Below are 24,764 nucleotides of genomic sequence, written 5' to 3' on the forward strand. Positions count from 1 at the left end.
CGGTCCTCTATCTCTCTTCTCCTCCACAGCTGACAAAAAGTGAAGCAGTATGTTTGTGTCGAGCTGCTTATTCAAAACTATAATCAAAATCAAAGTGAAAGTTGTACTTATTGTGTGGTCTTCCATGTTGTAACCGCAAATAAAAGAAGCAGGAACTGGAGTCTGATTTCTTCCGGTAGACGTAAATACGTCACCCTCACCCCTGTCCAATCAGGACCCTTCCCAACCCCCAGACCTTAAGCAGAAATTGAATAAAGACGATTAAACGTGTTTTCCATGTAAACCTCAATTCAGAATTACTAGTTCCATGTAAACACGAAGGAGAATACTTTAATTCTGAATTATTTAATTCTGAATAATTAATTCTGAATTAAAAAACATCATGTAACCGTGGTCATAGTGGGCCGAATATTTTACTCTTTAAGCCCTAAAACACACCAAGCACACAGATTACCCATTCACCTGTCACATAGTGTAATGTTTACAGCAAAAGAACAGATAGATTATAATAATGAAGAAGGTAAAGTTGATTATTCTGGACCCCTCAGCTCCAGCATGAACAGTTTGCTTGCTGGACAGTGTTGTATGCAGGGGTGTAGTGCTAGTTTTAGTGCTAGTAGTTAGTGGATCATCTTATAGTGCTCTAAAAAGTCTTTATGAATCTGAGGAAGTGCTAAAAACTGCAGTTCATCAAGGATGCGCTTCAGGCTGGCTCCGGAAGTACCGGAAACCACATACACACCAATTCAAAAAAGCTGATCTTGACAGCAGAAATAAACATGTTTACAGCCTGGTACAAAAGACAAGTGTAGTCTGGATAGCTAATTTCTCGATCTGCACACACACTGTATGGGGGGATGAAATTTTTTCTAACGCGGCAATTTCGAAGATATTGAGATAACGAGTCTTCCAATGAGAGGCACAGCTGACTTGATTGGCAGGCGGGAACACTGTAGCTGTTGGCTAGGAGGCTCAAAGCCTGCCTCTTTACGTCATAATTGCTCCACAGCAGCAATATGGCTGCCGCCGCCGATTGGCCTCAAAACACCGCTTCAGAAACAGATGGGTGACGTCACGGATACTACCTCGTAGCAGAAAACACATTTTATTTCAGGCCCATGAAGGCCCCCCTCACTTGGGCCCTAGGTAGTCAGTCCCACTTTTCCCCCCTGTATAAGCCCCTGCACAAAACAGTCTCATTCCTGCAAAATACTTTCAAGTGTTAATATCAGCAGAGCTACATAGCATTGGCAAGAAGCCAAATTACTCTTTAAGTGGATAATAAGATTTGCCGCAGTCACAGACGGTGGCCGCTAAGTGGACACTTGTAATAGTAAAATCAGGAAAAAGTCGAATGATTCGGTATTTTGACCTCACTGGGCCACCGTAGTTACGTATGAAGTTACAGGCGCGTTCCTTCAGTTTTGCTCATGAATGCTAAGCTAGCACCTGTGACTCTTTCAGTAATTTGGAGTCGGTAAAACTGTTTCTGTTTCAATGGAGAGTATAAATGCTAAATACGTGTCCCAGAAAATCAGTAAAACCAGATGGCGTCCAGTTTCTCATTCGTCTTTACAGCAAGCGGATATCTTTGCAACCGGCTCGTGGGATAACGAGGTTAGCAACGTTTGACTGTTATTGAAAACATTCATGATAAATGTGATAACCTCAGTGTGTGATTTTAATTATTTGCAGACTTAGACCCTCTAAAATGGCAAAACACGTGTCATTGTGTATTATTAAAGGTTACATTTGCTGTTACAATTTAATGATAATAAATTGAAACCATTATCTATTACTTAGGCACAACGATTGCCTAACTTTTGAGAGAAACTATTGAATATTACAATGACTGAGGACATTTTCTAAACATGTGCTTCACTTTATGACTTAAAACTATCGCTTATTGTCCTTAAACTTAATTGTGTGTCTATTACAGGACAACAAGATCTCCCTTTGGTCCATTGGGAATCATGGAAGTACTGACATGGATAATGGGTTTGAGGGAGACCCACAGCTTTTATGTGAACACAAACACGATGGAGATGTCCTGGACCTCCAAGTAAGTCTGTCTTGAGGGTCTAAAATAATATAGCAAGTTTGAGAGACCTATAATCAGAAAAAAGCCATTGCTAGAATGGTTTTAAGAATGTGCTGAATGTTTACAGTCTATGGCTGAACCCAACAAGGCTCTATAGTATTGTTTTAATCAAAGACAGCAAGTGTTGGAAATGTAAAACCAGAGCGTGGTACATACATACATGCATGCACTATGGCAATGCCCCATGGTATCCCCATTAGGGAGGAGTGTTCTGAGATATATGGATGAATGATTAGGATGTGAACTGCCCAGATCACTCCATTTGTGTCTCCTCGGGGACAGAAGTTTGGTACCACAGCTGAGTAAATACAGATTTTGAATATTAACAACTGGCTTCATGACCTGTAATAGACTAATTCTAAGATTCTAGAAGGAGACCCAAACTCCTACACTGAAGATGTGGAGGGAGCAGATGACAGGAATTGCAGCATCCGAGAAGATGTTGGGGAAATTAAACTCCAGAAACGATATGATTAAAGAACAAAGGGACAAAATGTAAATGCAAACATAAATGTAAATGAAGATGTGAATGTAAATGCCCTCTGTTTCCTGCCTACCTCTTTCATTTATTTTATTTTATTTTTATTATTTATTAGTATTATTTTTTGTTTTTGTATTTATTTACTTATTTTATTTCATCTTGTCATAATCCATTTTATTTGATTTGTCTTTGTTGTTCATTACACTTGTTAAAAAAAGTAAAACTCAATAAAATTACTAATTATAAAAATTGTTTAAACTAGTGGTGACCCAATTTTACCTCATTCCAGATTATCTGACAGTTCTGTGTACAAATTCTATACTACTGCATTTCTATGTTTTTGGTTTATTACATTTCTGTTTGTTTGTTTTTTGTATTCTTACAGTTTTTGGACCAAGACAGAATTGTTACAGCATCATCAACTGGAGCAGTCACCATCTTCCGCCACCACCAAAACAGTCAGGTACACACCTTAGCGGTAAAACAAAGTTTTACATACAGAGAACTTATTCAAATTCTGATTGATGTACCAGAGCTGCAATAATGAGAGTGTATTTACAGACGGATAACAGCAGACTTTAGACCTGTACTTTGTATGTAATCAAAATCTTTATACTCCATGTTTTACCTAGCACATAGAAATGTGTCTGTCATGTATTTATTGGACACTTGTGGATTTGTAAATATTCAAAGTCTTGTGTCTTCTCTCTCACGGCTGCAGACAATGTCAGTGTCTCAGCGCTGGGAAAGAGCGCATCGTTATCCCTGTGACAACGCTCCCTGTACTGGTGTTGTATGCAGCAGTCCTGAGATTGTTTCAGTTGGTGAAGATGGCAGGATCATTGTTTTCAGAAGTGACCATGAGGGAGTGGTAAGAGTCATAGGTGAGATAAAGTTTTAAACTGCTTTGGCCCGACCTTCATGTCATAATAATCATAATACAAACTTAGCATATGGCATGGAAAAATACGGTTGAAATGGTAAAATGCACCTCTTTGACTGTTGAACCCTTCGCAGAGAACGCAGACAGCAGCACAATTCACGCTGTGACTTACCTACGGACGACAGAGATTCTGACGGTGAACTCTATCGGCCAACTCAAGCTGTGGGACTTCAGACAACAGAGCAACTCACCGTCTCAGATTCTTTCCCTGTAAGATCTCTTCAGTTCTATCCAACAATATACATTTCAAAGGGTCTATTTTTCTACTCCGATTTCACCTGAAGCACAATGATGATATTCTTAAACTTATTTATTGTATTTTTAAATAACCCTTTTTAGAATACATGACACAAAATACCCATATAGTATTCAAAATACAAAATCATCCCCCTATTTCCAAACTCTTGAGTCTCTCCCACTCTTCGTCCTCTGTTGCACCACCCAGTGCAAACCCAGGCTACATAAATTTAGCTCAGGCTTGGATAAATAATAGTGATAAAGGAAGTTATATAAAGATACATAACAAAGGGAAAAACCAAAACATACACAAAATTAATAGAAAAATATGAGCCTCACCCAAATTTCTAATGTAAGTGACAGTGTTGAAGTAGGATTTTTAAAAAGGGGTCCAAGTTAAATTAAGCTAAGGCCGTGTCTCTGTGAGAGTAGATTTAGATCTTTTTCACCTCTAGGTGGAATTTCAGAGAGGTTCAAGGGTCTTTACATTTATTCAAGAGAAGCTGGAAAGCTAGCAAACACCAAAATGAAACTATACCTGATTGTTGAATAGGGAGAATTCTAATTTACCCGATAAATGTAGTCAGAGGATTAGTGCGTAGTTAGGCTTTATACAGGGATTTAAAAACTTGAACCCTGGACTGCATGCAGTCATTGGCCTGACCACATCATGTTTTCTTTTTTATTATACGCAATATAACCTTTTTGTTCTTTTCAGGTCAGGAGATCGAGTCCCTTTGCACTGTGTGGACAGACATCCAAACCAGCAGCACATTGTGGCCACAGGAGGGCAGGATGGCATGCTGTGTGTGTGGGACGTGAGACAAGGCAACTCACCCTTCTCACTCATGGAGGCACACTCTGCAGAAAGTAAGATTTTAGTGCTGGTAGATTGTTTTATTTACCAGGTTTATAGCTCACCAGTTCATTCCGACCAGGCTGAGTGTGGTTGTTTCTCTTTTGTTATAATGCATTCATTTTATTTTCTGCACAGTGTGGGAAGTCCAATTTCACCCGAGCAACCCAGATCATCTCTTCACATGTTCAGAGGACGGCTCACTGCTGCACTGGGAGACATCTTCACAGTCTGAGATGCCCTCTTTTTTACAAGGCGAGTAAAAATCTTAAGTCTGCTCTTTGACTTGGACAGCAGGGTGATTACTTCCTTTATTTTCTAAAGGAGAAGCTGCAGGTATTATTAATCAGCTAAGAGTTGAAAATGACACATCATATTAATCATAGTATATTTATAAGTTTCCTGTCATTTTCAAACAATTCCTGCTGTTATCTTTTGGATGTCAGTGTGACCACAATGACACGAGTCCTCTTACATGTACAGATCACGTTGTGCTACAAAGCTGACAAATCAACTTACTGATTCTTGCAGTGATTGTAATCCTCCTCCAAATTATTAATAGAAACAGTTTTGTTATTGTTCTCCAGGTGGTAGGAACAGCAGCATGATATCCCGCAGTGCGATGGCCCCTGCTGGAGGAAACCAGTCCCTGATCAGCGCCTGGCTCAGCGGAGACTCCAGTAAAGGTCGTCTAGAGACGACTCACATGCTGCCCAGCCAGACACTGTCTGTCAACAGTTTGGATGTACTTGGACAATGTCTTGTCTGTGGGACGGACGGGGAAGCTATCTTTGTCAACAGACAGGTCCCAGTTTAAAAGAGTGCACAGAGCAAGAAGTGCACAAAGATGTCTATTGTCATTTTCCGTCACAACAGAGGTTTCATCATCATCTTTGATCACACAGGGTGCCTGAAATGAAAGTTTGCTTGTGACAATTTCACTTTACTTGTGTATTTGTCTGTTGCATACACACCATATTTGGGCATCTCTGTTGCATTGATGGATCATCATGATTTGAGGATTTTGTAAGTAGTTTCAAGCAAAATATTTCATCCCAGCAGTGTCGATTAAAACTTTACAAAATAAAGTGATTCAAAAAACCTTTGCATAAAGTTAACCTGTCGGGTGACGGCCACTGTTAGAATCTTAATCCTAACAGTAGACATGCTTGTTTCTGATAAACCTGCCAAACACTGTAGTCAGCACTAAATTTAAAATACAACTGTTACATTTACAAACTTAAAATACCCACACCACTAGTTCTGCCCAGTGTTTTCCAGGTTAAAAGAGTGTCCAGGAGTTAAGTGACAGATAATATAGAAAGGTGTAAAAAAAAATCTAGCTTTATCTGGTTAATGTGTTAAGTTTCCGAAATCCAAACTGAAAGCATTTCCTGTCTTTGTTTAAAAATAAAGCATCAACAATGTTTAAAAATGACATAAAAAATACACCACTTGGGCTTGGATGGTTACTGAGGAACATGTATTTGACGGTTACTTCATCATGTATGACTCCCTACATCATGTGAACCAGTGTTTTTTTGGCGTGTCATGTATGTAGTTTTGATATGATACTAACAAGTTAGGTTGATTCTTATAACGAGCAGCTACAAAACTGAATATATGCATCCCTGAAAGTATAAATATTGGTTGGTATGTATCCAGGTTATCATCAACAAAAACTAACAAAATAAGGACAACTAGATTGTTTAAAATATTTTGAGCTGGATATGCAGTGGTGGACAAAGTACATGTCTTCATTACTTAAGTCAAAGTATAGATCCTCCTGGTCAAATATTACTTCAATACAAGTGAAAGTTGTTCAGTCAGATTATTAATTGAGTTAAAGTACTGGAGTACTTGCTTTTAGAAATACTTAAGTATTTAAAATACTTCTTAAAAAATCTAAAAACGTATTTTCACAATACATAAATGCAGTAAAGAATACATAGGAGAACAATTAGAAGCCATTACTTGAAATCTGTAAAAACTATGCCATGGAATAAAAACAAACAAAGTTACTCCAAGCACAGACAACTTATTTTGAAATGTTCATCTGGAATGAAACAAATGTTACGTAGCTCAGCACACTTTCTCAGGTTGGAATGTGAATTTTTGTATGTTTGAGCAGAGTGGGAAACAGGGAGAACATTTCAAACGATAAGTATCATTCTTCATTTCAAAAATCTCTAACACGGGCTGAATATATGGTCATGGGTGCTCAGGTGGAAAACTATAGCCATCATTACCAACTCTAAATGAACTGCCAGATCTGAGTTGTGCTATGTGTTTGCTCCACATCCAACCGTGGAGATGCACAATATACAGGTATGACTAAACCCCTGAGACAAACAGAACTACTCAAACACATTTTACTGTCTTAGGGATCCGATTTCAGAAAAGAGAAGGAAATTTGTGAGCTGACTTCAAGGTAAAAGTAGTGGGTAATTTAGAGCACTGATGGAAATGTAGTGGAGTCAAAAGTATAATAATTGTCTTCTGAATGTAGTGGAATAAAAGTAATAATACTCAAGTAAAGTACAGATACTCAATCTACTACTCAAGTAAATTTACTCTGTTACTGTCCACCACTGGTTGTAAATCAATGAGTAAATCTTCTTGTGTAGTGTTTGATGTGTGAATGCTTAATGAATATTCTCTTACCTCTCCATATTCTTCAAATAACTTGTTTTTGTTGCGATGTATCGTATCTATGACTTTAATGAGGATGGTCGGCAGTCTGTCTCTCACTGTCAAATAAGCAAAGGACCTGCAGAAAGACAATGTAGCTCGTCACATTGAAAGAGGCTACTGGTAGGAAATAGACTTTTTGATTTTGTTTGACATTACTTGATTTGCTGTCTGTTAAGTTGAAAAATAATGTTTACTTTAATTGATTATTAAGTGATATGGCTGTCTTTTGTTTGTCTGAAGGTTTACAACCTGATGAGTCCTGCTTTGAAACCATGTGATGACATACAATAAATAGAAAAAGCAGATTTGAGTTGTCTCAGCGTCTCCATGTGTTCCAGGCCTTTCATGTTGGGGCAGGGGCTGAGATAAACCACACAGAACTTGACACTCTTCATCAATACCTCATGTTGTTGTAGCAGGTGCACGCACTGGTGAAGTACTCAAGTAAATTGACTCTGCTACAATCCACCACTGCTGAAAATACACAGCAAACACTAAAACTCTGAACATTTAACTTAATTAGAATTAAAAAGTATTAAAACTAGTCCTGACATAGTTTTTTTTAAGGATCCATTATGAGTTATTTTTAGCGTTTTATAGTGAAATTGCTTGAATCGGAAGTCGGATTCGTGTCCTTTGTGTGTAACTTGTTGCTGTTGTACTTGTCATTCAGACATCCCAGGAATTCAAAGCAACTAGGAACAAGCGACCTCGGCACAACGAGGACATTTTTGTTTTAGTTGAACCCTCGTCCTTGTCGCCGAGAAAGGTGAACGAAGTCTCGTTTACTGTCTGAATAAGGAAAGTATTTTGGACTTCGACTTGCTGCTACATTGGTAAGTTATCACTAACAGCTAACGGCTAACCAAGCTAACCTGTTGTCGAGTTAGCTTAGCAGCTAATGGACGACTTTAACTCGCAGGCCTCGGAGGAGCTGCTGCTTTATTTTATACTTACTGAGAACTCCAGTTCACAGCACATTTCACCATGTGTACTGAATAAATGTGTGTGACCATGACTAATAATTCAAACATTAAGTGAGACTGCTGTTAACAGAAAACTAGCATCAAGCTAGCGCTGTTAGCTGTAGCTGCTAATAGCTCTAACAAGTGTACGGACTCTTGTTTTGTGAAAGAATATTCATTTTTCTTTATTTTGTTTCCATGTTAATACAATAAATCTCAAAGTGAAATGACAAAATCAAACTTTCTTTCAACCATAAGTTCAAATGAAGTCCTATAATTGACATTCTGACATGTATCAGTCACATTGTTCATGTTTATCTGTGTAGTATCTGGTAATTGTTATTTTATCTGAATTTTATTTGACTTTATTTTATTTTAACTCTCTTAAGAAATACATATGTTTTTTTTTTAACAGTTTTGTTTATTATATTTTTGTACACAAAGAGGTAAGAGTTTCACAGGACTTATGAGTGACAGTGTTGAGAGATAATAATAATAATAACTTTATTTATATAGCACTTTTAAAAAACAACGTTATAATCTTTTTAAGTGAATAAGTGAGCCTATTTGTCATTGTGTATCCACTATTATTGTTTCTTTTTCACAATTGCTGGTAAATTTAAGTTATCAGAGAAATGTGGACATAATGACATAATGGATGACCAAAATCTGATCCATGGTCTATGACCTTACCCTCTTTGGACTCTTATTCCAGGTTGGCTGATGTTGTCTTTTTTCTGGACTCAAAACAAACAAAACTGGAAGGACTTTTGTTCTTACTTTTACTAATGTTACTATGCTGTTGTATCCACCTGTCCATTCCAAATAAAGATCCAATAAAAAAAAAAAAATGTTTACAAAGTGCTTTGACAAACAAAGCATGGTTCAAATAACATAGCAAACATTTCGACAGGGAGGAGGAACTTTAACAATGCAAAACAAAATGCAATGCAAGAGGTTAAAAGGAATACACGTCAATTAAACAGAATGAAGTGGTGGGACAATAGACCAATTGTTGAGAGGTTTTTCAAGGATAAATAAATGAATATTGATAAATAGATAAAAATGGATAAGTAAATAAAAGCATTAAAAGGACAATAAAAGAGGTTTTCAGAATAAGAGGACGACATCAACAAACAAAAACAGACATTAGAACACGGTGGTCAGTCTGGTCGTACTATGGATCATGGCTGTTGGTATGAATAGTAATCTTAGTCCTTAAAGGAGAGTAGGAGAGGGAAGACGATACACTAAAGAAGAACATACATCAATACAATAATTACAAGACTTAATTTAATTGACAAACAGGACAGAGCAGGATCCTATTCAGGAACAAGTGGGAAAATAAGCTTTTCTGCATAAACAAGGAAGGCCCACACCTCTCTGAATTTACGAAAGGATCCTTTTAATGTATATCGAATTCTTTCAAGTTTTAAGTTATTACAAATCTCTTTCACCAAGAAGATGTGGGAAGGGGGTGTTGCTGATTTCATTAGAATGAGGAGATGAACCAGTGAAGTAGAAATATATATTTTAAAATAATTGTATTCCTTTAGAGTTCTTTTAGGGGAATTTTATGTATTTTAAAATATGTTTTATTTCTTTATCTTGTCTTATGTGTTTTTATGATCTGCCTGTTTTGTTTTGCTGCCTAGTAAAGCACTTTGTAACTTTGTTTATTATTTTCTATTATTAATAATACTTTCTACATCTCATTTGCTCAACCTGTTCGGTAGCATAACATGTACTCTAGATGTGTGCTAATTTCACACCACATGTTTTGTATATTTCTGTCAACAGCGTGCAGATGTGAAGTCAGACAGTAGCTGCCATCCTCTGCTGAAACCCCGGACTGAGTGCCACCCTCTTCATCTCCTTCATTGTCATTATACATGCACTTACATGAAGAGAGGCGAGAAACCCGAAGGATACAGGCAGATGAGACCCAAAACATTTCCCACCAGTAACTACAGCGGCAACAGCCAACAAATGCTGCAGGAAATACGGAACAGTCTCCGCAACTTGTCCAAACCCTCTGACCCCCCTAAAGCGGACTTTAGTGGACCTGTGAAAATGCCTCCTGAGGACTCAAGGCAACAGGGGCGCAGCAGCAACCCCAAAAAACACCAGCACCACAAAGCCTTACAGGAGATCCGCAAATCTCTGTTGCCTTTTGCTAATGAGCCTGCTTCAGGCCCTGAGGTGCACAAACACATGACGCTGGAACCCCCCTGTCCCGGGTATGAGGAGGTGAGATGATTGTTTTCGTGTTTTCGTCGCTGAGACAGGTTGTTGTGAAGGATTGTGGAAGAATTTCATTCTAAACATAACTCTGTAAGAGCGAATAATCACTTTGAGCAGCTAGTGTATGAGAAAGTATTTGAAAAATCAGAAGTATGCAAAGTGGAAGGACCAGGTTGTGCAGTTGCCAATACAAAGGTAGTTTCCCCATTGGTAGTCGTCACTTGTTTTGATCAGGTGCATCAAATCCAGGTATGTTGTGGCAGTGTGCAGTGCAGTACAGTTGATTGACAGAAAACTGTTTATGCGAAGATTGCTTGTGATACTGTTTGAGCAAAACCTCCACACAGTGTTATTTGGTTCTAGCTTCTCAATTGTCACAACTTTCACCTCTTCTCTGTCATTTCTTCACCTTAAACTCATTACTTTAGGTTTCAGAGGATTGGTCTGGATAAATTAAGACACTGAAAGAGATTATTTATAATTTAGAACATTTTACAGGACGTTTTCTCAACTGTTTTCGGACATTTTCCAAGACAAAATTATTAATATAGTACTGATTAAATTACAGTGAAACTATTTCTACTCAAACATTTTTAGAATAGTAATGAATCATGAACGACACTCATCAACAGTATCTTATCACACATCAATTGCATAAAATGTTATTTATTTATTTTTTGCCTTTTAGGTTTAAATGTTTTTTTATTGAGGTAGCAGTAATAAAACATTCAATGTTACAGATATTTTGCTCCTTTTCAATTAAATGAAGAAAAACAAAAATAACAAACAAACAAACAAGTCAACAGATGTAGTGAGTAACACTAAAAGAACAACAACAACAACAACATAGAGGAAAAATAATAATCAAAACCACCCACCCCTCCCCACCTCCACCATACCCACCCACCCTGTCGGGACTTTACTTCCTACCACTCCAAAAGAGGTCATTAATGTTATATGGTAATTAGTTTAGTTTGTTTTTTCAATATATTATACATATTTAAGAAGGGGAACCCAAGTTTTGCCAAGATTATTTTAAAGTGAGAGCCGAATTCTCTCCATATGAGAGAGTTTTACCATTTCTTCTAACCATACTTTTCCAAAACATTGAGATGAGTTTTTTAGCTATTATGAGTTCATAGGAAAGCAGTTGCTGCTGACTTTTATCAAACTGGAGAGTCTGATCAGAAACTCCAAATAGCACAAGAAGGGGGTCAGGTTTCAAAATTACATTAAACATTTCAGAAAGAGTATTAAACCTACTCGACCAAAACACAGTTAATTTTGGGCAGTCAAAACAACTATGAAGAAAGTTTGCTTCTCTGCTATTGCATTTGTCACAGAGTGGGGATACATCTGGAAAAAAATTATGTAACTTTGTTTTAGTATAATGAAGTCTGTGAACTATCTTAAATTGAATAAGGCGGTGTCTAGAGCTGGCAGAGTGTTTATGTATGTTCTCTAGAGCTTTATCCCAGATAACATATTTGAACTCTACACCCGACTCCAGTTTCCAATGAGCTTTTACACCCTGTGTAGACACTGGTGTTCTGGATAACAGCGAGTTATACAGTAAGGATAACAAATGTCTGTCCCTGACCCTCATCTGAAAAATACTATCAAACTTTGCTGATTCAATATTCTCCAATGTCGGTAAATATTTTTTAACATAGTTCCTGACCAGCAAGTATCTAAAGAAGTTATTCTTATGGAGACCATACCGGACCAGAAGGTGGTTGAAGGAGGCAAAGCTCCTGTTTTCAAGCAGGTCTCCAATCATATTTTTTGCCTTTTAAACAGAGCAACAGTCGCAGCATGGGAGCAGTCATAGACTACATGGGAAAGGTGACCTACCAAGAACCGGTGAGGGAGCAGATGGGCATGGCCAATCCCAACACCACAGGTCTGAAAGCCCCAGGTATGTGACTCTCCACTGGGACCAGATGCTACGCTTCCTCTTTTATTTCTATCTAGGCGTGTGCATTCAGCTTTGATGCTGTCTGCAGAATTTGGGATATTTGCTGAAAGAAATGACAAAACCTGCTTACAAAGGAGAATGACTCACTACAGCATGCAATGAAAGACATAGACTGGATATTGGGTGTTGGGTTTACATTCATAATGACAGCGACAGCACAGTGAAAGAAAGACATGGAGGCAAACATGATTTCCATCTGTATTTCTAGAGTTTCTGAACATTTTCATAGAAATACATATGTAGAGAATATTTAGATCAATTGATTTTAATTTAAGTTTTAGGCACGGTGGATTTATGAATGCAGAGCTTCAATGTGGGATCTCTATTTTCAACCCTTCCCTCTGACTGTATTTCTGCTACTCTCTCATGTCTGCAGGAGCCCCTCATATCCAGCAGGGTGTGCTGAGGAGGCCAAGCTGGAAAGGGTCAAAGGAGTCTTTGGCCCCTCGACACAGTCATCTCATGGGGGATGGAATGCTGTACCGCTCGGACAGCCCTGGACCACCTCCTGCCTTCCCACAGGGTCACCCTGCCAACAGCCAGAGGGTCAATCCCCCGCTGATGCCCCAGGTGCGCAGCGTCACACCTCCACCAAACAGAGGTGCAATGCCTCCTCCACCCTCCTGGGACAGCAATCCATCAACCAAGCGTTACTCTGGCAACATTGATTACCATGTGCCCCGCATATCTCCTGTCCCACAAGGGGCGTGGCCTGATAGGATCAGCCCGGTGCCTGTGAACCATCAGCCCATCATAATGCAAAGTTCTGGGGGGAATAAGTTTACCTTTCCATCCAGCTGGTCTCAGAATGGCTCCCCTCAGCCAGAGTACATGTCAGGGGGCAGCAGACAGCCTCCTCCACCATACCCGGTCAACCAGAGCAGCAGGCACAGTCCCACTGACCAGCAGATGCAGTCAGGAGGACCTGCATCCTCCCCCTCTTATGTCAACGGGGGAAACGTCCCTCAGTCCATGCTGGTTCCTAACAGGAACAGTCACAACCTGGACATGTATAACCTAGGTCCTCCTCAGTCCTGGTCCCAGGCTCCCATGACCTCCAACCACCCTCAGTCTTCCCCTGGTAACAGTAGCAACCAAGACCTGTCCCCATCTTGGCAGCACAACATGCCAGTCCGCTCCAACTCCTTCAGTAACCACCAACTGAACGGCAGAGCGGCTCACCCAGCCAGCTCTCAACCCTCTGCCACCACCCTCACCGCCATCACCCAGGTGCCCATCCTGCAGCCCGTCAAAAGCATGCGAGTCCAGAAACCTGAGTTACACACCGCTGTGGCTCCCACACACCCCCCATGGCTGCATCAGGCTCCACCCACTCAGGCTGCACCTGCTTACCAAGAACCCCCGCCCCCCGTGTCTCAGATCCCTGTTGTAGCGGAAGTCCCCAGCTACCAGGGCCCTCCTCCGCCGTATCCTAAGCATCTTCTCCAGCAGCAGGCCACACCCAGCCCTCCCGCCTACGACCCGGGTGCCAACAAGCTCGGCATAGGCAGAGAGGAGTCCGCCGAAGAGGAGAGCGGCGGCGGAGGCAGCGAAAGCTCCAGAGACAAGCCGACAGAGAGCCCCGACAGCACCGCAGCGACAGAGAAGGAGAACAAGCAGATCACGACATCGCCTGTGCCTGTCCGCCGTAACAAGAAAGACGAAGAAAGGAGAGGGGAGTCTGGGAGAATAGCGCTGTACTCCCCCCAGGCCTTCAAGTTCTTTATGGAGCAACATGTGGAGAACATACTGAAGAACCATCAGCAGAGGATTCGGAGGAGGAAGCAGCTGGAGAGTGAGATGCAGCGGGTGAGCACATCAGTCACTATCGTCCCTCTCTTGCTGTCGTTATAGTAGAATCTTTTGCTATTTCAAAGAAGACCTTTAACCCTTTATACTTCCTTTCATTGCTATCCTGTCATTGTTGTAGCATCTGTCTTAGAGAAATGTATTTTTTACGTTGTTCTCTTGTTCCTTAGCTTTTCTCTTTCTTTCTCTCCTTGCTGTCACTAACAGCTGATCTGAAAAGGTAAAGGTAACTGCTGTTTTGTGACACGCCTGTTATTCTTGTGAGCTTGTGTTGGGAGCCTGGTGTTGTATTTAAATCTACTACATTCAGCATGTTGGCCTGACGTGGGGGAAAGAAGAACGCATGACACTCCATGACCCTCATGTCACTGCTTGCGCATCTTGCTTTTGACCCAAGCGATGAGAAAAGTAACGTTTGTTTGACTTTATAGATCATTTCGATGCACTTTCTCACATTCTCTGACCCCGATGTGGTTAATCTGCTAATCAAGGACTTAAAACATTTTCCATAACCCCTCTTCATCCATGGCTTTTCATTCTAGTACCTCACATTAAAGGTCTTGTATTCTCAGTCACATAGTCCCCCCAGTCTTGATCCCCTAACCTCGAAGTTAAATTACTTCTTACAAAGACTATATGTGTGTTTTCATGCAACCTTTCTGAGCAGTTCTGAACAATCCAGTTAATCACCGTTAATTCCATCCCTTTTCTCCAGGTGGGTTTATCATCAGAAGCTCAGGAGCAGATGCGTATGATGCTCTGTCAGAAAGAGTCCAACTACATCCGGTTAAAGCGAGCCAAGATGGACAAATCCATGTTCAAACGAATCAAGACCCTCGGTATCGGAGCCTTCGGCGAGGTCTGCCTGGCCAGAAAAGAGGACACCGGAGCGCTGTACGCCATGAAGACGCTGCGCAAGAAAGACGTCCTGCTCAGGAACCAGGTGGCCCACGTGAAGGCGGAGAGGGACATCCTTGCTGAGGCCGACAACGAGTGGGTGGTCCGTCTCTACTACTCCTTCCAAAACAAGGACAACTTGTACTTCGTCATGGAGTACATACCCGGAGGGGACATGATGAGCCTTCTGATCCGGCTCGGTATCTTCAAAGAAGAGCTGGCTCAGTTTTACATCGCAGAGCTCACTTGTGCCGTGGAGAGCGTCCACAAGATGGGCTTCATCCACCGAGACATTAAGCCGGATAACATCCTCATAGACAGAGACGGACACATAAAGCTGACTGACTTTGGTCTGTGCACTGGCTTCCGCTGGACGCATGACTCCAAGTATTACCAGAGTGGTGAGTATCACAAGTGCCTCACTTTGTCCTCACAATGCACAGATAAATTAAAATGTTGTACATGAAAATAATTAGAGATTTGTGGATTGGATTAAACAAAAACCAACATCTTTAATGATGATAGAAATTGTTTGAAAACTTTCTCATCATGACTTTTGTTCTGTGTGATCTGTCCTCAGGTGACCATGTGAGACAGGACAGCATGGACTTCAGTAAGGAATGGGAGGATCCAACAAACTGCCGCTGCACAGACCGTCTGAAGCCTCTGGAGAGGAGGAAGGCCCGGCAACACCAGAGGTGTTTGGCACATTCACTGGTGGGGACACCCAACTATATCGCACCTGAGGTGCTGCTTCGAACAGGTAGAGTGGACCTCAGCTGGATGGGAAATAGGGGTGGGAATTGATAAGATTTTATCAACGTCAATACTATTGTCATTTGTCCATTGATCAATCTGAACCAGTTCTAAGTCAAATCCAGTTTTCGATTCCCACCCCTAATGGGAAACACTAAATGTTTGAGTAACACAGACAGAGGAGCTCTGTTTTTACCCTCTTAAATATTACAAAGATAAAAAAAAAAAACTTGGAGCCCAAGTTTGTGTCTTAAGAGTACTTTTGAAATCAACATTAGAATGACTTGTTGTCGAATTCCAGCACTGAAAAGCAGCAGATCCTTAATTTAAGAGCCCTGATCCCAGTGCATGATGGGTATTTTTGCTCTTTAAACTCCCCAACAGTTCACTGATGAGTTGTTCCAGTTTCGTTCTGCTGACACACTTTTGACTGCTTACATAAGTGAAAAGAAGCTTTAATACCCTCCTTAGTGTTGTTGTTTCAGTGACTGATGTTTTTAATCTCCTGCAGGGTACACCCAGCTCTGTGATTGGTGGAGTGTTGGTGTGATCTTATACGAAATGGTAGTCGGACAGCCTCCCTTCTTAGCGACCACACCCCTGGAGACGCAGCTGAAGGTATGTGAAACACCTGCAGTCAAATGTTTTGCATCTTTCGACTTCTCCGCATCTTATTGTTGCCTCTGTGTTTTTGAAACTAGGTGATAAACTGGAAGAGCACGCTGCACATTCCCCCGCCGGCCAAGCTCACCGCTGAGGCGTCAGATCTCATCGTCAAGCTGTGCCGCGGCCCCGAAGACCGCCTCGGCAAGAACGGCGCGGACGAAATCAAAGCTCACCCTTTCTTTGGGAGCATTGACTTCTCCAGCGATCTGAGGCAGCAGGTGGCGCCGTACATCCCCACCATCGCTCACTCCACGGACACATCCAACTTTGACCCCGTGGACCCGGACAAGCTGTGGAGCAGTGACAGCGACGGCGAAGACAACCACAACGACACCCTCAACGGCTGGTTCCGCAACGGCAAACACCCCGAACACGCCTTCTACGAGTTCACCTTCCGCCGCTTCTTCGACGACAACGGACACCCGTACAGCTGCCCCAAACCCATCGGGTACGAGGACTTTAACGAGGACGAGGCGGACTCGGAGGGCGCCGTGCAGGAGGCAGCCAGCAGCTCAGCCAATCAGAGTAGAGATCAGGTGTACGTGTAGCAACCGGGGCTGGTGTCGCTGCTTGTACATACAGAGCGGAGCGTGTTTGTGTGTGTGAAGGGGATTACAAACCTACAGCAATTAACTCTTGAACGTAGGAGAGTATGATTTTCAGAGCAGCTAAAAACTGCAGCATGACAACAGACTCACACTAAGAGAGGAGTCACTTCTTCAAGTTCAGATCTGACTTGATTAGACTAGTAAAAGGGGGAAAGCAGCTAGCACGTCTACAATAGCAACCTGCCTTCTAGCTCCTCTAAGTTCACTAATAGATAGTTTTGCCATGCCTACATGTACCATGATGCATTGTGTGTGAGCATGTGCAGCCTCTGCCTCGCTCTGCTTCATTTCTGGAGCTAGGTGGTGTGCCTGAAATGCACATGGCTGATTATAAGAGTCAGCCTAAACACTGTAACATGTGTCCTCGTGTGTAATACTCTATGCACTCAGACTTTGGGATGCAATCTTTACTGTAGTAAGAATGGTGATACAGTGGAGTCTCTCCCAGCCTTCACACCTGCGAGTAGGGTTGCAAAGGGGTGGAAAATTTCCATGGGAAGTTAAGCTAGGGGATTTTGGAAATATTCCAAATTGAAAACTTTTTAATTAATGGGAATTTATGGGAATTAACTTGGAATTGAGGGTAATTTAATTGAAAGGTATCATATCCAAGCAGAACTTTGTTTTGTTATAAGCAGACATCCATCCAAAATGATACAGTTAAAACAGATTTATTTGTAAGTAGAACTTTATCAAATGTTAAAAAATTTATTGAACAACCAATTCTTTCATTGAAGACCAAAAACATGAATGTTGAGTTAAATATTACTCATCCTCCCGACCCAACCCATTCAAAAATTAACAAAAATGCAATCCCAACAAAGTCCCATTCAAATGTTAAATGAAAAGAGCCACTCTCCCTCCAAAAAAGTCCCATTCAACATACAAATAAAAAAGCATCTTCCCTAAAGCTTCTCAAGCCTTCTCTTCCTCATCAGTGTCACTGTCCAGCCTGGTTGAAATCTGGTTGTTTTAGTAAGGATTATGCTAAAATATATTTTCCCCAACTATATTTAAGTTCCCTATTAAGAGGCAGCCTTCAATTTAGTAAATTCCTGATTTATTCCCATGGAAATTTTCCAACTTTGAAAGTTCTCTGAATTTTGCAACCCTACCTGCGAGTCGAGGAATAGGAGTCCTTATGATTTTGGTTTTGTGTGGATCAAACAAATAAGACAAATGTGGAAGTAATAATCTTCTTGAAGGTTTTTTATTATGACCTTTAAGTCTGGCAAGCATCCAGTCTTGAGACTGAGTTAAACTACCCTGCTTCATGACCACACAGACTTTAGTGAATGGTCTCAATTTGCTCCTGAAACTGCAGGTTAGAAAGCACTGAAGCAGTCTTGTATATAAAAGCTACACTGTAGGTGACGTGCTGCAGAATCCGGTCGCTCTTTTTGACGACATGTCGTAAACCCTCTTCGAAGCCTTAATTTATTACAGAAAAAGGTACCTGGTGATGCTAGCGTAGATGCTGTTTGAATGTGGGGATTTCTCTTGTTTGATTTACATTTATCAGTTTAAAAAAATCACTTTAATTTATATTTTAATGTCTGTTGAATGGGGGGATATTTAGCGTTGCAACTCTTAGAAACGTGCAGGGATAAATTTGCTCTAATTTTTCATTGCTGTGCCTTTTTTTGATTTTCTTCTTCATCTTTCACCAAATATAAAGAGGGTTAATAATCAGATTTGAAATGAGTGTAGCATTAGCTGATTGAACTACAGTAGAATGTTGTTGTTTTATTTTTCTAATTTATACCTAAATGTATTTATAAATTAAGTTGTAAACAGTGATGTAAATATTTTCTGCTCCCTGTCTGCTGATTGATATTTTCTTAGGGCAGGCCCTCGTCAGTGTCCACTGCTGCTGCCTAATGTTCACATGTTGTGTCTCTTAAACCTGTAAAACACAAGCAACACTAACGTACACACGTCTGGGTAGATGATTTCTGTTTTTATAACTCAACCAAAGCACTACATAGATTCTTTTCTTTTGCAATAACCCACATTTAGGAAGAAATATATAAAACACAGTTTTTTTTATTATCACTATCAAGCAGCCTTCCTTTAAGGCACCTAACCACTTCATCAGACTTTAAACACACTTCCTTTAAAGTCATATTTCTTTGAGAAACACTACAGCTGCCTGTCATGTGTTGACTTCCTGTGCCTCTGTATGTACTGATTTGAAATATAAAAACTGTATGATGGACTGACGGTGAAGAGGAGACTTCTCTCTATCACACATCATGAGGATTTTGTATCAGCTGTACTTTTTCTTTGTGTTTTTAGGAAGATCTCTGAATGTAGTTACGGACTTAATCAGCGACCACTGGCATTCTGCACTGGTTTTGTGTTTTCATTGTAAGAGAGAGAATTTTTATTTTTGTGTACATTGTTTGGGTACAGGGAAGAGGGTGAGAAATAAAGAATGTAAGGAACAAATCATGTTTTACACACACACCAAGCGGCCTGTTTTTTTGAGTGATATGGAGGAGGAGGAGGAGGAGGAGGAGCAAGACTATTAGACCAGGGAAGATCATTTTGTGGCCCCAACAAACAAATATTTTTTATACTCCACAAAAGAGGAATAAAGTTAACCAAAGCCCAAAAGGTAAAGAGCTTATTGTATATTTATTATTTTTATATTTTCCCCTACAATCATAAAATTAATTTAGCTTTTATTTTAGGGTCCTTGCTAGCGGCTGTCAGGAGTAATGTTAAAAACAACTATCTGAAAAGAGAGGGAGCTTATTCTATACTTCAGCTGACATGTTTGACAACTAAATCTCAATAAGAGGAAGCTTCATACTAAAATATTAGAAGATAAAATAGACAGATTAATGGTATAATTTTAATATTTCCAACAGCCACTGAAGGCAACGGTACTTACGTTTTTATTTGTGCTGTAAGGTTAAATCTGATGAGGTTTTTTTTTGTCTTTGCAGTCGACAAACATGGAAAAAGTTTGGGACTATGTCATTGTTTTATTATTAACAGCAATTAAGAGTTATTAACCATAGCCCCATTAACCCTTAATCCTAACCTCATAACTGCAACCCTAACCCCAACTCTAATCCTAAACCTAACCATAATCAACCCTAACCCTAGTCATAACCCTAACCCTAGTTATAACCCTAACCCTAATCATAACCCTAACCCTAGTTATAACCCTAACCCTAATTATAACCCTAACCCTAATCCTAACCCTAACCCTAATCATAACCCTAACCCTAATCATAACTCTAACCCTAATCTTAACCCTAACCTTAACCCTAACCCTAACCCCAACGATAACAATATGAAGACATCTCCAAGCCTAACCCTAACCCTAATCATAACCCTAATCCTAACCCTAACCCTAATCATAACCCTTACCCTAACCCTAATCATAGCCCTAACCCTAACCACTGTGTCTATTTTATGTTTATATTATTCCTGAGAAAGACAGTACTGGACAATGCAACTGCCTGTCGCTGTCCTTCGCCGTTGGTGCTGAACCATTCATTAATCAATGCAGTAGAGAGCTGTGTGCTGTCCTCGTTGCAGCTGAAACATTTGAATCCAACAAGCAACCGGTGGCCTTTAATGGGCTGTCTTGGATGAATAGATGAGAACTTGTGTTTTTTATTGATATGTAGGGGAGAAAATATATCAGCTGTTTTACAGTTGTGAATTTGACTATCAGAAGGACCCCTTTAGGATGCTCTGCCCCCTTTGCGCTGAGAGTCTAGCTCCGACCCTGGGCTACATGTTATGGTCTGCAAATGTTGTAAAAAAGGGTTGATTTTTAAATGCCCTTGATAGTTTATTGACAGTCATAGATATAGTTTGCGTACAAAGTAATGCTCAAATTCAATAATAATAGTGAACACAGAGGAAAAATGGACCAGAGTTTGTTTAAGTTCATGTTTATGTTCTTAAGTTATTTATGAAAAACAGGGCAGGGTTTCTTTATACACGTTAAAGTAATATAATAGATTATAATTGATTTAATAAAGTTACAGGGCAGGATAACCCTAACCCTTTAAAACAGCTCACAAACACCGTTACCTTCATTCCCCCCTTTAGTGATTATGAACTAACCTTTTTTATCCTGGCACACATGAGGGAGACGTGCTTGAATAAGTAAGTAAAAATAAGTCTCCTCTTAGACAGCTGCCACCTTTTGGCGCGCCCTGGTGGCCAGGGTACGTACTTCTGAAACAACTTCAATATGCTATGTCAAGAGTTGATAGACAAGAGACTCATGTTCTTTAAATTGTTTCAAAGAGGAATGTGTTTGTCAAAAGTCAAACAGCAAAGCAAGATATTTGCATTTTGCATCAGTAATGTTGGATTGTAAAACGTTTTGTTGTCTCTCTTTCCTCTCTGTATTTTGTCTGACATGTTTACTTCCCAGCTGGGCTGCAAATTATGTTTTTTAAATATCTGACCTGAAAAGCTTAATATTCATCTCGTCCTCTTTTTGGAGATTAAAAAGATGGTGAAAACGTATGAGTTATTATGATTTTGTTATCAATAAAGGGATTATAGGATTCATTTCTTAAAGGGTCTTAACCATTATCAATGATACATAGTTAGAACAATTTACCAGGTGAAGGATCAGTGCAGCATCTAGCAGCCCTCTAGTGGCCAGGCTGCAGATTGCAACCACATGATAACTTCTTCTAAAACTCCCCTTTTACATGCTTTACAACCTCTGATGGCCCCTCAAAGCCCCTCAGTGGATCAATTACAGTTTATTTTATCTGTAGAAACTTGGTGATACAAAATGAAGCAGGTCCAGACAGCTAAAGACCCAGCTCTTTAGGAAACACTATGCACTTAGCTAGACTGTTCTCCACTGTTGTCCCCAGTGGCAGATCATGTCTTCCAGCTACAGTTGACTCTCACTGTCCTGCTCTGCTCTGGGAATCTGTGTTCAGCTCTGGAGTGACCCAGCACTTGGTCCATCCATCCATCCATTTTCTTCCGCTTATCCAGGGTTGGGTCGCGGGGGTAGCAGTCCAAGCAAATTGACCCAGACATCCCTCTCCCCGGCGACACTTTCCAGCTCCTTCTGGGGAAATTTGAGGCGTTCCCAGACCAGGCGGGAGATATAATCCCTCCACCGCGTTCTGGGTCTACCCCGGGGCCTTCTCCCAGTTGGATGTGCCCGGAACACCTCTAAAGGGAGGCGTCCGGGAGGCATCCTTATCAGATGCCCGAACCACCTCAGCTGACTCCTTTCGACGCGGAGGAGCAGCAGCTCTACTCCGAGCTCCCCCCGGATGTCCGAGCTCCTGACCCTATCTCTAAGGCCGAGCCCAGACACCCTTCGCAGGAAACTCATTTCAGCCGCTTGTATCCGCGATCTTATCCTTTCGGTCATGACCCACAGCTCATGACCATAGGTGAGGGTTGGAACGTAGACCGACTGGTAAATCGAAAGTTTTACCTTCCGGCTCAGCTCCCTCTTCACCACAATGGTCCGATACAACGTCCGCATCACTGCTGACGCCGCACCAATCCGCCTGTGGATCTCACGCTCCATTTTACCCCCACTTGCGAACAAGACCCCGAGATACTTAAACTCCCCCACTTGGAGCAAAGTCTCACTCCCCACCGAGAGAGAGCAATCCACCAGAACTTGGTACTTTTGTGATTATTCTGGTGATGACAAGTTAATTGTTGATGATGATAATGGAAGGTCTTAAATTTGGTTGCTTCATTGTAGATGTTCCTTATTTTACAGAATAAATAAATAATCCTTACTTACTTTTGTGCATTGCCTTTACACTGCTTGGCAGTACCTGCATCCAAATGGACCTGAAGCACTTTGTTACTCGTACTGATCTTGTTTCCTCTTGTCTAGATCTTTGCTTGTGTTGTTCTTTTTCTCATATGTACGTCTCTTTAGATAAAAGCGTCTGCTAAATGACATTGTAGCATTGTAACATTGTAACAGATGTACCGCTGCAGGTATTAAAAAGTTAATTTTAAATTTTAACAAAAGCTACTTATTTTAACTTGATAATACTTAAATAACATATACTTGTAAATATTGTGTTCCTTATTTAGCAGAAACTCCACAAATGAATCCTCCTAAATCTTATCTGTGAAGGTTCTCAGTCATCCAGGTCATAGTAATTCAAAGCTTCAACCGTAAGGGCAACTGGACTTCTCAAGGAAATAAGTAATTATAAAAAAGATGGGAAAGAAAAAAAAAAAGTTTAAGCAAGAGTGTTTGTCTATCAACAAGATGGCCTTGAGGAAATACTTTAAAAAGGAGATTAAGAATAAGAAGTTTCTTTTGTACCTTTACGTTATGTTTAAGTATAAGGATATAAACAATTATACACACCACACATGACCAGTAGTGTTTTTAGAAAGTTGACCCTGTTTTGTTTTTAATGTTAGCATTTTCAAAAGTTATTAACTTATGTAGTTATTTTTACTTGATTGGTATTATTGCTAAGCGTTGTGATGTGATATTTTTTCTTCCTATAAAACTTATTTTATGCTAACACCTTTGCCAGGACTCTCCTCTAAGAGATTTTGCATCTCAATAGCAGTAATCCTGGTAAAATAAAGGGTTAACTATAAGTAAAAATGAATAGCATGTAAAAGTGTGGTCTGTCAATAATTATATACAGGCATACGTAAAAGTTCTAATAATAAGCCCTGCTACACTTACAGTCAGCATTTTGGTTTTCTTTTTGTATATTTTCCTGTAATGAATTTTATTTGTAACTAAAATGTGATTTGTATGTGCTTTTTGCTGATTACACACCATAGACCATATAAAAAAAGATGCATGGCATGACACCTCCTCAAAAGTGAAGTTGAAAATGCGATTCCTATCATAATTCTTATCATGCTGATTTATGTCTAAGTTTTCAGAATAATCCCTATAGTAGTCTCTGGCTCTAAATGCACACAATGGCTACGTTTACATGAGACTTTTAATTCCTCTTCAATTCAGAATAAGAATTAAATCCTCTTTAAAAAGATTAAAAATGATCTTGGAAACATCTAATTCTGAATGAAAATGACCATTCCGAAATAAACTTAAATCTGAAGTAAGCGGCTGGTTTATTCTGATTTTAAATCCGAATTGAATAATTCCTCGATCATGTATACGTTCATTACGTTTTAAATTAATTCCGGTCGTTCTGCGCATGCCCGTTCCCTTGTCCTGTCACAATGACACACATATTCCACGCTGGTGGGCACATATTCCAGGATCGCCGCCCGAAGCAAGCGTTGGACTCGAGCCAAGACTATTTATTTAATGGGAGCCTTAGAAGAAACGGATATCAGGAAAAGAGTTGCTGGACGGAAGCATAAAAAAGTGGACCTTTTAAAGCTGTAGCGTCCAAGTTAATCGAGGGACTTGTGTGGTCTTCGATGTTGTAACCAAAAAATAAAAGAAGCAGGAACTGGAGTCTGTTTTCTTCCGGTAGACGTAAATACGTCTCGCCCGTCCCTGTCCAGCAGAACTCTTCCCTACCCCCAGATCTTAAGCAGAATTGAATAAA

General features: G+C 40.3%; 2 protein-coding genes across 2 annotated transcripts; both read left to right on the forward strand.

Moving 5' to 3' along the window:
• The first annotated feature begins 1,363 nt into the window (after positions 1-1,363).
• On the forward strand, positions 1,364-5,721 carry nup43 (nucleoporin 43). The gene is made up of 8 exons (XM_034699917.1): positions 1,364-1,617; positions 1,940-2,062; positions 2,968-3,045; positions 3,304-3,466; positions 3,600-3,735; positions 4,481-4,632; positions 4,757-4,873; positions 5,206-5,721. The coding sequence occupies exons 1-8, from the start codon at positions 1,498-1,500 to the stop codon at positions 5,433-5,435; spliced, it is 1,119 nt and encodes a 372-aa protein (XP_034555808.1). The 5' UTR covers positions 1,364-1,497; the 3' UTR covers positions 5,436-5,721.
• Positions 5,722-7,737: 2,016 nt separating this feature from the next.
• lats1 (large tumor suppressor kinase 1) lies at positions 7,738-19,704 on the forward strand. The gene is made up of 9 exons (XM_034699675.1): positions 7,738-7,756; positions 7,986-8,148; positions 10,078-10,527; positions 12,322-12,439; positions 12,876-14,308; positions 15,024-15,606; positions 15,786-15,968; positions 16,473-16,579; positions 16,663-19,704. Exons 3-9 carry the CDS (start codon positions 10,180-10,182, stop codon positions 17,173-17,175), a joined length of 3,285 nt encoding a protein of 1,094 aa, XP_034555566.1. The 5' UTR covers positions 7,738-7,756; positions 7,986-8,148; positions 10,078-10,179; the 3' UTR covers positions 17,176-19,704.
• Positions 19,705-24,764: the final 5,060 nt, after the last annotated feature.

This window comes from Notolabrus celidotus, chromosome 13, assembly GCF_009762535.1.
Source record: "Notolabrus celidotus isolate fNotCel1 chromosome 13, fNotCel1.pri, whole genome shotgun sequence".
In the NCBI taxonomy this organism is placed as follows: domain Eukaryota; kingdom Metazoa; phylum Chordata; class Actinopteri; order Labriformes; family Labridae; genus Notolabrus; species Notolabrus celidotus.

Coding starts and splice junctions, on each gene's coding strand:
- lats1 (XM_034699675.1), top strand. CDS start 10,180: ATGAAGAGAGGCGAGAAACCCGAAGGATACAGGCAGATGAGACCCAAA. Junction 15,969..16,472: donor TGAGGTGCTGCTTCGAACAG/GTAGAGTGGACC, acceptor AATCTCCTGCAG/GGTACACCCAGCTCTGTGAT. Junction 16,580..16,662: donor CCCTGGAGACGCAGCTGAAG/GTATGTGAAACA, acceptor TTTTGAAACTAG/GTGATAAACTGGAAGAGCAC.
- nup43 (XM_034699917.1), top strand. CDS start 1,498: ATGGAGAGTATAAATGCTAAATACGTGTCCCAGAAAATCAGTAAAACC. Junction 1,618..1,939: donor CCGGCTCGTGGGATAACGAG/GTTAGCAACGTT, acceptor TGTCTATTACAG/GACAACAAGATCTCCCTTTG. Junction 3,736..4,480: donor CCGTCTCAGATTCTTTCCCT/GTAAGATCTCTT, acceptor TGTTCTTTTCAG/GTCAGGAGATCGAGTCCCTT.